The following is a 12,048-nucleotide window of genomic DNA, read 5'->3' on the forward strand; positions in this document are numbered from 1 at the left end:
CACTTCGGCTACGAGACACGAGGTGAGTAGGTCACACAGTTTACCGCTTCTCATACGTGCTGACATTGCGAATATACTTAGACTTTCTTCTTAACCTCTTTGAGAGAGTAAGGCCTACTCCAACGCTTGTCGACTGACTCTTAATAAAGCCTCCGAGGGAGGACTAGCCCGGTCCTCCCTCAAATTCTATTCAACAACAATGTCCGAGTGAACAAGATTTTGGGCTTGACGGGTTTCAGCCTGGCTGCAACGGGGACTCCAGTTCAGGCTACACCCATCAAGTCCAGAATCTCTGTGGGTGCCCCAGCAATGTGGCACCCTTCTCTTTTCCTTTTGTTTTGGGACATTATGTGGGGAGAGTAGTTTGGACTCTCCAGATTCATTGGAAATTCAAGCTCTTTCACAAGCACAAGGTATGTTTTACAGACTATTGAAACCGACAAAACTTTGCACTCTGAGAGTATGTTGATGTTTTGAGCAGATTATGGGAATTCACTTGCCCAACCCTCAAGTTGGGCAGAGCTCGAGGACAATCGGTACCCAATAGCCGATTTCCTGTATGATCGACTGCAACAATCACGGACTGCATCTGCCGCTTTGTCTCTTCCGACGCCACCTGATCAGACGTGCTTCAGTACGGAGCCGGCCAGCACGTATGATACTCCGAAGGACGAGACTACTGCATTATGGTTCTCAACACATGGCACAACTCAAGCCCCCATGGCAACGATTTCAGGCGGTGCAGGCTTCAAGTGCGAGATTTGCAACAAATCTTTTCAAACACGGCACAATCTAAGGTGAGTTCATGGTCCATGGTGTGGGATATGGCTTCGTGGGAGTTAACAACATGATGTAGCACGCATAAGCTATCATGCGATAAGCCAAAGACGCAGCATTGCGAAGTTCCTAGCTGCGGCAAGTCGTTTCGCATTTTGAAAGACTTGAAACGCCACCGAAAGGATGTGCACGAGAACCTCAAAATCAGCTGCCAGCTATGTGGTGCCAGACTGAGCCATCGGCCCGAGAGCTTAAGACGGCATCAACGCGAGTCTTGCAAGGAGGCCAAGGCGTTACGCACTGGGCTGTAGGGGCCAACAAGGCCCCCCCTCCTCGGACTCAGCACAAGCAAATGCCGCGTCGGTGAACAATAATTCCCCAGCAGTGAGAGAGCGGAAAGGGCAGGATGCACGGACCTGTGCAATTGGGTGATGGGTTTACAAGCCCAGAGGTCGGCTGGCTGCTATCGTAAGAAGGAGGCTCGGAATGATCCGCGTGAGTACCCTATCCCTGTCGTAATACATAACAAGTTTGGCGCCTCGAAAAAGGAAGGGAAGGGTGACGGTGTACGGACGGAGCATGGGCATTGGTGTTATACATGCGACAGGGCCACCAGGGGCGAATCCCCCGTTTTTTACGAAAGGGTACTTCACGCGGAAGAGCGTTCCGAGCCTCTTTCTTACGATAGCAGCCAGCTGCCCTGGGGACCTGTCGCCTTTTGGGGAGGAAGAGGAGGAGAGTACGAGGTCTGGGAGGCGAGTGTTTACTGACTCTATGCGTTCCTTACATATGGATAATTTCCCTTTTTGTGTGTTCGGTCTGTCTTAAATCTAATCTTTGTACATTGTCCAAGATGAAATGGATAGGGTTGTGGTAAATATACGTATCCCTCCCTGTGATAAGTTTAATGATCTAAGGCTAGAGACTGAGTGAGTATCGACGACGAAATGGTTAGAAAGAAGGCGATTGCCGAGGCCCAGTTGGTAAAAAGGCGCGTGAGGACACTCTGGTGGCGAGTGAAGCGCTGCTGGATGTAAAAGGAGATCCAGCCAAGGATTCCCAACACGAGAGGCACAGCGATGCGAAACGACGACCAAGGGTATCGATTGCCGCCAAAGATGAGACCCCAGAGCACAGCCCCCATCCTGGGGGGACAAAAGGAGGTTACCAAGGTAATCGATCTGCCACAGCTTGTCCACCAATTCTGGCCTTGCAGGGGTGTCATCTTGACCTGCATGAAGGCGAGCAGCAGAAAGAGAACCAGACCGCAGATGGGAGGTTGATTCAGAAGATCCAGTGCCAGTTGCGCTGCGCGATTGTGCCGCCGGTGGGTGAGCCGAGGGCGGCGGCGATGCCCGACCGGGGAAACCATGAGGCCCAGGTACTTGCCGCGCTCGCGAACCGGGGCGGGGTCCCAGCAAAACGATATCGATGAGGATGTAGATGCAACCGGCGCCGACGCCTTGGACGGTGCGACCCGCGATGAGCATTGTGACGTTGTGGGCGCCGCCGACAATGCCATTGCCGAGAGCGAAGAGGGCGAAGGAGAAGAAAAGGGGCGCGCGGCGGCCGGAGATGTCGGCGACCTGGCAGAAGAGCGGCTGCGGGACTGTGGATGCGATGACGAAGCTGTTGGCGACCCAGACGAACTCGGTCGCGCCGCCGATGCTGGCAATAATGGCGGGCAGGCTCGTTGAGATGATGGACACGTCCAGGGCCGAGATGAAGGCGAGGGTGCAGAGCGCCACGAAGGTACCCCAGAAGTGAAGGCGTCGGCCTTCTTCGTGCGGCGCCGCGGGCTCTTGGGATGGGGACGATATTTGCTGCTCTGGAATTTTCTGTAGCAGAACCTCACCGGCCACAAAAAGTGTGTTCGCCATGTTCTTCTTCTCTGGGGTGATCGCAGTATTACGCACGTGGGTGTGGCTTTGTCACTTGAAGCGTCTGAGTAGCGCACAATTTCTACTTTCAAAAGACATAGACAAACTAAACTTTCATCCGCATTCAACACGTTTGCCACCTACTGAGTGATAAGAAGGGGATAGAGAGAGACCCAGCAGTTCAGCCTGGCGCAGATGAAGTGTACGTGTGAGATTCTGCATATTCGCCAATGTCTAGGTATTGGTAACAACAAATCGTTGGTTGCCCATTGGTAAGGGGACTTTCAGCTATGACTCGTTAGACAAACGTGCAAGCGGCGTCTGCTCACGTTATCCCCCCTCTTTCTCCTGCTCTCGTCGACTCTCGCAGCATATCGCACTGGAAATCAACCACAATAAGTGTCCCTGCCTAGTCCCCATTTCTGACCCCCAAACACCCTTAAACATCTTCAGATTATGGCCCCGCCAAGAGTAATCACGTTGCTAAGCGCAACATTCCCAGAAAGCCACTTGGCCCTGCCACACACTGACGTCTAGGATGAGCGTAATAATTCATACCTCTCGAAACTAGAGAGTGACATCAAGCCAGAAGTAATCTTCTTCCCCGTGTCCCTCAACGATGTCTCCCAGTTCGTCAAGCTCGTGGATGAGTTTGTCCAAGACAAAGAGGCCCGCATCGCCATCCGTGGCGCTGGGTGCCAGCCCTTTCCCGGTTGCGCCAATATTGAGGATGGCATCACCATCGTCCTTTCCCGACTGCTCGGGACAGAGCTTGACAAGGGGCGGAAAATAATCCGTATTAGCGCCCGAGAGTGATGGGGCGCCGTGTACAGCAAGTTGCACACAGAGGGCCTTGCTTGCAAAGGAGCCCGTTCCTCCCTCAATGGCGTTGGTGGCCTAGCTTTATCAAGGACCTGGACTACGCTTTCAGCTTCCAAGATCCCACTGGTTCATATGGACATGAAAATCGCATTAAGCTTCAAGATACCAGCCAGAAGTACAACCCCAAGGGCTTGTTCCAGCCTGGCGTGCCTGGCGGTTTCAAGCTTTTCCATTGAATACGTCGCATAAACGACTGGCACTGCTCCCTTTATAAGTATGTCGTTCTTAGGTATCATGAGCTGTGACAAGATAAGGGGATTAGATGAAGAATCTACAAAAGTGTATTGGCAGCCAACTTCTGGTGCATTTAGTGGATAATCTTAAGTAGTACAGTCCGCATAACTAGTGATATTTGAGACTTTAACAGAGAGAGGGTGGCTGGTACCCCCCGCTTTCTCTCATCCTTTCCTTGTATAAATTCTGGGCACATTTTCCACTGGCGAGGGTAATTGGACATGCAACATTGGGCTTGACGTAGATGCCAATGTCAAGGCACTGCTGGAGGATCAGAAGTCTTTCTACATGAAACTAAGTGTTTATTTCGAGTTTGTCACTGGGCGCATCAATACGACAGCTAGGGTGCGCCGGCAACGAACAAGGCAGTACGGTTGAGAAAAGTACCAAGTGTCTTCAAAGTCGCTGTTAGTACTACCATCTAGCAAAGGGCTGAGAAAAGGTTGAGAATCCCCAGTCAAGGACTGCATGCAGCCGTTCCTGTTAGGCCTCAAGAGGGGCTGGCTGGGATTTCTACTCCAACCTGCAGCACCCTGCCCACCATTTTCGGCAAGGAGACAATGCCGGATGGTCTCAAGCGGCTTCGCCAAGGCATCTCCAAACATCCATGATTGGTATCCCAATGAATAGTTGCAATATTATGTGGCCTACGCACTCGAGATGCTCCTTAAGTGAGTAGAAAATAGATTGAGGGGACCGAGCGGTGAGCTAAGGAAACCCACCTTTTCCATCATAATTGGCGCTCTAGTGGATGGATGGACTCCATCCCCGGATACAGGGAGTGTATCCGCGCGTGAACCGTAGTCTCGGTACCGGCTGGTGACCAATTGTAAAAGGGCACTTCTAAACGAAAAACAACTCTTTCTCCCACCTTCAATATCGAACCATACACAGGGTAAACGTGCAATTCCGAGCCGCCCAAGTTCTCGGTTGGGCAGATCTAATATCCAAGTTGAGATATTCCTAGAATATGGTACACCAGGCGCAACTAAGATTCCATGGCAGCCCATAGGAATTGTGCTGAATTCAGAGCTTTCAATTGGACAGTTGCCAATCCTTGTATGATAAACCACAAGGGTTGGTGACTCGTTTCCGTTGGGCGCGTAGGTATCCCTGTCGGCATGCTGATAGGCTACTGCGAGCAGTAGAGGTAGTGAGGCCTTAACCCAGGAAATCACTCGTCACACCCTACCCCATTGACACTGGAAATCTGCTTGACTCTTAGCAGCCCATCATCTTGGAAATGAAGCAACTTTGCTTTCCAGTCAAGTGATTAAGTTAAGGTTTCACGGACCTTGAACTGGTAGAGGCAAGCACTTTTTGTGCACGACACTCTAGCGGTTGGTGCAACTCATGGCCTGGAGTGCAGAAGAATGCAGGGTGTAGGCCAAGGCCGGAAGATCATAGACATATAGACGACGTGCCGGTAAGCCGTCCTAATCCCTGAACCTTGGTCATGTGCATTATGAATACTCTGCGGGGCAATTGTAACTGAACCAACAAATTGTTTCAGCCCCTTTCCAACTGCAGTCTCCTGCAGACACAGTACAAGGGATGTGGTCCATCTACCCAACTCACCCATTTATCCCCCAATTTCATTGCGCGTCTCTTTTGTTCCCTTAGTTTCATTTTATTCCAACGTTCTGTCCAGAAGGCCAACCGCGAGAACCCGAGGACGAAACACCAGAAGCTCTCTCTGCCATGGCCGACAAATCTGCAGCCCTCGCAGATGCTCGCGCCCGTGTAGAAAAGGTTCGTGAAGATATAGGCTTCCCTAAGCAAAAGATTTGGGAAACTTTGGATGCGGTTCAACGAGAGGAATGGACGCGAATCATACGAATCAAGGACAGTATAAATGCAGCTAGTATCAAAACGTAAATCACTACCCAAGTATCCCATGATGTGTGTTGTCACAGGTATGCTAATATATTGCTATTCGATAGTTTGGCCAAGAATCTTTATACCAGCAAGACTCGATTCGTCTTTGAGCTCCTGCAGAATGCCGAAGATAACCAGTACGAGAGGGCCCGAGATCGAGGCGAAGCCCCTTATGTCTCGTTTCATGTCTACCCGCACAAGATCGTTCAAGAGTGTAACGAAGATGGCTTCACCGAAGCCAACCTCAAGGCCATTTGTGCAGTGGGTCAGAGTTCTAAGCACGGAAATCAAGGCTACGTTGGGGAGAAGGGCATCGGATTCAAGTCGGTCTTCATGGCAGCCTATCGAGTGCATATCCAATCCAGAGGACTATCCTTCTCATTTCAACATCGTACAAGCGATACGGGGCTGGGTATGATCACTCCGGAGTGGCAAGATCCGGAATATGATCTTGACGAACACCTTAGCCGGATCACCCTGCTTGTTCATGACGAAGGCGATGCAGACGAGCTCTCAAGACAACGGGCCCGTATCCATGCGCAGTTTGAAGAGATCCATGACACCATCCTTTTGTTCTTGAAAAAGCTAGACAAGATTGTGGTAGTCTTCCATGACGACGCGCAGGACGAAGCAAAGGTTACCAAGAGCATAACCTTCACAATCGATCGCTCAGAAGCGGACTGCAGAGTGCTCACGAAACGGACATCTGAAGACGGCAAGACGAACGAGGATATCAATTACTACCACATAACACAAACTCTCGTCAATGGTCTCGCTGGAAACGAGAATCGGATCTACACAGAAACGGAACACGCAGACCGAGCCTATGCCACCAGTGAAGTGACTCTAGCCTTCCCCCTCACTAAGGACCATGTCCCTGTGTTGCGAGACGAATGGGTGTTTGCGTTTCTACCTGTCCAGAAGACACGATACAAGGTACGTACACGATTCGTTTACATACAACACAAGATCACCGGATTGACTTTCCTCACGCAGTTTTTGATCCAAGCCGACTTTGTTACGCAAGCCAACAGACAAGGCATTGTCGTCGATTCACCCAGGAACGAGGGACTCCGCTGTGGCATTGCCGATGCCTTTATCATGGCCATCAAACAAATGTGCAAGCATCCAACATTGCGGTTCCAGTGGATGCGCTATCTACCAAGCCCAGACGACTCGATTGACAGTTATTGGTCGGAACTAATACAGCAGATCTCACAGAAGGTACAGGATGCTAGGGTAATGGTGCCTAGGTCCTCGCAGACCCTCAAATTGATCAAGGACTCTAGAGTCCCTGATTTCCGCATGCTAGACAGTTCAGGCGAACCCCTACTCCGCGATATTGAGCCTCAAGTCTACCTATCCACTGCTTACCGAAGGGCAGATCTGGAACTCCTTTCAACTTTCGGATTGCGATATCTCAACCTGGGTGAAATGGTTGATCGAGCCAAGTGGGATCTTGCACAAATGGACTCAAGAATCAAAACCATGGAAGATCAGGACTGGCAATCACGCATAGCAATTCTGATTGGGCTTGCATTCAACTGTGGTAGTGTTGATCTACAAAGTGAAGTCAGGGCCCTGACTTTATTACCACTCCGAACGGGTCAGTGGAGGGCGAGTGGGCTAACATTTCAACAACCCGTCTATTACCCCAAGGTGGCTGGCATAGACCTGGAAATTCCTGGTAAAGTGAAGTTGGATGTCGTTTGCCCTGCGAGCACGAACAACGAGGATAGAAAGAAGCTCTTCGACATGATCGGCGTTAAAAGCGCGTCCGTCGAAATTGTGCGCATCGCCATTATGAAGCTTTACCAGGGGTCTTTCCGGTTAACGGCATTTCAATCAGCCTGCCATCTTCACTTCCTCTATCTCACGCATCGCCAAGAAATGACGCCTCCCGACTATTCATCTATCAAGATCCTGTCAGATAAGCCTAGGTTCATTTTTCCAAGGCGCCATGATGACCTATACGTTCGCGACGAAACCCCGTACGGGCCTAACCAAATATTTAACGTGGCGAGTCCTGAGAACCTATCCAGCTCTGACCCGAAGTTCGAGGTCATGTACATACACGGAAACTACTTGAAAGACATGCCTAGTCCATTAAATGGTGACAAGGAGTCTTTCAAGGACTGGTTGCATCGGCACTTCAACGTCCATCGTTACATTCCCATAGCCGATGCCGCAGGGAAGAAACTGTCAGACGCCTGTCGGTACATCTCAGCACACCGACCGGAGAGGTTTCTAGGCTTCTTGAAAGAAACCTGGGCCGACGAAGTTTCTAGATTTGACCGCAATGGCGATATTCTCAGAGAGCTTCGGAAGGTCCCGGTGCTATGTGAAAGAGGAGAAAAAACAAGTATGCATGCACTGGGGGATAGTTATCTTCCGTTGGACACCCTACGAGCACTATGCAATCGATTCCTCGCCGACGAGTTTTTCCCGTTCTTGAAGCTGGATACGCCCCTTAGCGATGAGGTATTGCCCCTGGAATGGAAAGAGCTCGACAATATATTCCATCTTGGGGTGAAAGATATCGATCTTGTGGACTTCGCGATGAGTATTTTGAACACGATACGCTTCTGCAATAGGGATCCCTCCTCTCTGGAATCACCAAAGAGAATACTGGATCTTTATAGATTCCTCCAAGGCAAGGTTTTGGAATCTGGCACCGAGGAAGAAACCGGAGCCAAGATCAGGCAAGTTCAATCTGCTCTATTGTCCCATTCTCATACGGTCAATTAGTGCCTTGCAACCATTCAGGGAACTCACCAGCCACATCAGGAAGTGGATGTATATACTACTGGCACCGTTTCCTGGTAGTTCATGGCTTTTAGGGTGTTGTGCGGCTAATAAAGTTTCCACAGGTCGTACTTTGACCGCGGTGTTGATTACATTTACATACCACAGAACGGGTCAAGGCCCGCAAGATGGGCCAGCCCAGCGGGCTGCGTCTGGCAGGCTCCTACTGGATCCAAGACAATCACTCGAAACTCGCTATCTCACCTATACCCCCGAAGCGAAGCTACTCAGCTCGACAGATTCTTCTTGGACACTCTACAAATCCAAAGAAAGTGCACTTGGCAGAACATTATGGGCGAAATTAAAGCCCTCAAGTCTGTTGACGCCACCGACTTGGATGTTGTATACAGCTTGTACAAGTTTCTTCATTCAATAAAATGGGGCCCCATTTCCGTGGGAATGCTCCGGTAAGTATCCTCTGTGTTGTAGCCATAATGGTTGCCAATATGAAATGACAATAGCTAAGAAGAACACCAGGGAGGCTTTTGCTCAGGAGAAGCTCATATATGGAAACGAGTTAGGCAAGTGGTATAACACGACGGAGTGCTTGTGGTCCAGTCCCACTAAGATCAGGACGATGCTTGTTCTCCAACCTCTTTACGAAGACCTGCAAGAATTCTTTGTCGATTTTCTCGGGGTTGAGACTCAAACAGCTAAGATGGTGTACGAGAAGCTCACGTCAGAGGAAACAACGCGCCTGCCGATGGAGGAGATCAAGGATACGATCCTAGCTTTCAGTTCACTGTTGGCAAGTGGGGATGAGGCCTATGACCCTAATTCAGTCCTCCAGAATAAGGTGTTTCCTGTCAGGTGCCCTGGGTCCGATGAACCGGTCCTTCAAAATGGCAGGGACGGGTTTGCCATTTGGGACCGCAAGCCTATAGGTGACGCCTTTTCCAATCAAGCAAAGTTCCTTGACTTCAGCATGGACCTAGTCCGAGACCTGGAACGATTCATAAAGTGGGCTGGTCTCGAAAACCGCTACCTGTCAAAGGCCGTCAAAGACTTATCTGCTGTTGACTTCGACTCAGCTCGGGTAGTCACATCCCCACGCCTCCTGGTCCAAAGCAAAGCACATGCATTAGTCCGGTGAATTCGTCCGCCTCCCCGTTGCTCGCAAATTAGTACTAACTTGGCTACACAGAATTGCCGTGACATACAACAGTCCGAGAGTTGGCAGCGCCAACAACCAAGAGGCTCTCTATCGGCATCTGCGCCAGTCAGAGACCCTTGAGACGAATAAAATTACATCGGAGCTTCACCTATACCAGGATGGCAGGATTCTCAAGGTTGAAAAGGAAACTGCGTTGCTCCACATCCGCGAGGCCGACGACGGCTTGAAAATCTACGTCCCTGAAGACGAGGTAAACCAAGAGACCTGTTTCCGCAGTAAGCTACCCCTGCGGCTATGCGAGTGGCTTATCACGGACCCAGACACGCAAATATTCGATCCCGTACCGCTGCAAGCAGTAATGGTTGTACAGAGTGTTCTTGGGGCCAGACATGGCTCGCTCCGTGCCATTATGGACGAGCAAGGAATCCTTGATATTGACCTTCCGGATGAGGATGAAGATGGAGATGGCGAGGGCAGCGTCTTCGACGAAACAGCAACCCTAGCTTCGCGCGGACTGGTACATAATGCCCATTATGGGGAGCTATCCCCTTCTCGGACACTCACGAATGGAACTAATGACACAGGGACGGTCACACCATCTTCCAGTAACAGTCCGCCCAGCCGAAGCTCTTCCCAAGGTCGGCGAGAGATTGTAGCACACTCTGCAAGCAATGACGTAGTTTCAGTGTCAAGGGTTGCTGCCTCGCCCACGCCGATACCCATTCCCGCTCAGCCCTCACGGTCAGGATACACTAGATTGCTGATAAGGACGGTTGCACAGGCTCGGGAGGCAGTATTCCCAGGCCCAACAGACTCTCTTGGATTGCCCGTCAGGCTTCAAGGGGACGTTATTGCCAGTGATCTCAATAGCCTCCAGGCCTTCGGTAAGCTGGAACGTGATAGGATGGTTGGCGCTGCCGGCGAATTATTCGTAAGTGACGTTCTTCTTTCTTTTCCATCACATCCTTTTATCCGTGTGAGTCTCCGAATCACCTGAGAGAGACTAACCTGACGGCTTTTTACTTATCTAGGTCTTCGAATTGTTGTCCCGGCTTGCCACGCCTGCCCTGCCTCAGTTCAGTGTCAATAACAATTGGAAAAGCACTATCCGCCATTACGCTGCAGAGCACCCGGAGTATGGTGACATTAGACCATTCATCGGCCCAGAAACCTCCGATATCACGTACGACGATACCGACGGCGTACTTACTCGGCTGCTCGTTGAGAAGGGCTACATGCCTGTACATATCGGTTCTGAAGAACGGATAGGGTACTCAATAGAAGTCAAGACCACGACGGACGTTTGCGGAGCACCCTTTTACATGAGCAATGCGCAGTACTTATTGGTATGTATTTGACAGTCTATTATTCACTTCCTGGATAGTCGTCACGACTCTTGTGCTAACTATGTCGTACTGCAGATGCAACGTCAGAGTATGCCAAACTCTCCACAGCAGTCGCTTAGTAGGATTTATCTTATTTTCCGCGTCTATAACATTGGCCGTAGCTCAATTGGTGTGCGGATACTCATGGACCCGGAGCACTTGAGACAAACTGGCATGCTGGAATTTAAGACGAATACCTGGTCGGTGGTCATTCGAGATTGACTTTTTGTTTTCATTGGAATTGTCAGTGCACTGTAACCATAGCCAGGGAGATATTCATTGGTGTTCAAACGATCGTGCAGAGCTTCACTGCTCCCCTTCCAGACATCATATAGATATGTTACTTGGAACGGAGACTACTTCACTATGATTTGAACTGCCGCAAGTGCCCCGTAGCGATGGTATACACCAGGAACGCCAGTATAAAGGCGTTTCGCAGGTCAGTACGATCAACAAGGGAAAGCCACGCGGCAAAAAATCCCACATCAACTTCATGAACGGCAGCTGGGAATAAAGCGTAGCCAGGCTCCATCAGGACTAGTGAGCGTCGGCAGTCCTTCGAGGATGAACAAAGAGTGCCAATCGTGATCTATGCCGACCCGCAAGAGCCCGTTTTTAGCGATCTGGCCGCACGTTGCGAATCGAAAAGAAGGGGGAGGGAGGCTAGCTGCGATGGGCCGCGTATTGTGAGAGGTGCCGTGGTTCGGGGCACACACCTCGGATCGTGACTGTCGACGGGTTGAGGCCGATCTGCTTCTACACAGGCGACCAACCGCTCTCGTGTTTCATCCACGTGCGCAGCGGACAGCAGTACATGCAACCGGCGGTGCGAATGCTGCGTAGAACGTCAAGCTGCGGCAGTTATTGCTGACATTTGAACAGAAGTTCTATCTGAGAGCTTGGTCACCCCTTGGAATTCATGAAATCACGATATCAATAATACTTAAGGGCAAGAAGTCTCGTGTGAGAGGCTATTAGTGGAGGCACCCAACGTGGGATTACTATGAGTGAGTATTCCGCAAAATTGCATGTAGCTATTTCCTACGAAGAAAGCAACCAATCTGGCAATGGTGAAGTGCCCGTTTTCCCGTCA

General features: G+C 50.5%; 3 protein-coding genes across 3 annotated transcripts; 2 read left to right on the forward strand and 1 right to left on the reverse strand.

Annotated features, from left to right (window-relative positions):
* Positions 1-1,681: 1,681 nt before the first annotated feature.
* PG998_013036 (major facilitator superfamily domain-containing protein) lies at positions 1,682-2,657 on the reverse strand (the record flags this gene model as incomplete). The annotated part of the gene is made up of 3 exons (XM_066879852.1): positions 1,682-1,922; positions 1,977-2,085; positions 2,180-2,657. The coding sequence occupies 3 exons, from the start codon at positions 2,655-2,657 to the stop codon at positions 1,682-1,684; spliced, it is 828 nt and encodes a 275-aa protein (XP_066723991.1).
* A 456-nt stretch (positions 2,658-3,113) lies between these two features.
* On the forward strand, positions 3,114-3,715 carry PG998_013037 (uncharacterized protein; the record flags this gene model as incomplete). Its single annotated transcript, XM_066879853.1, has 3 exons — positions 3,114-3,128; positions 3,195-3,469; positions 3,523-3,715. 3 exons carry the CDS (start codon positions 3,114-3,116, stop codon positions 3,713-3,715), a joined length of 483 nt encoding a protein of 160 aa, XP_066723992.1.
* Positions 3,716-5,474: 1,759 nt separating this feature from the next.
* PG998_013038 (uncharacterized protein) lies at positions 5,475-11,143 on the forward strand (the record flags this gene model as incomplete). Its single annotated transcript, XM_066879854.1, has 7 exons — positions 5,475-5,647; positions 5,717-8,374; positions 8,522-8,863; positions 8,934-9,545; positions 9,601-10,501; positions 10,602-10,916; positions 11,078-11,143. The coding sequence occupies 7 exons, from the start codon at positions 5,475-5,477 to the stop codon at positions 11,141-11,143; spliced, it is 5,067 nt and encodes a 1,688-aa protein (XP_066723993.1).
* Positions 11,144-12,048: the final 905 nt, after the last annotated feature.

Source organism: Apiospora kogelbergensis (assembly GCF_038363985.1).
Source record: "Apiospora kogelbergensis strain CBS 113332 chromosome Unknown utg000009l_segment0_segment0, whole genome shotgun sequence".
NCBI lineage: Eukaryota > Fungi > Ascomycota > Sordariomycetes > Amphisphaeriales > Apiosporaceae > Apiospora > Apiospora kogelbergensis.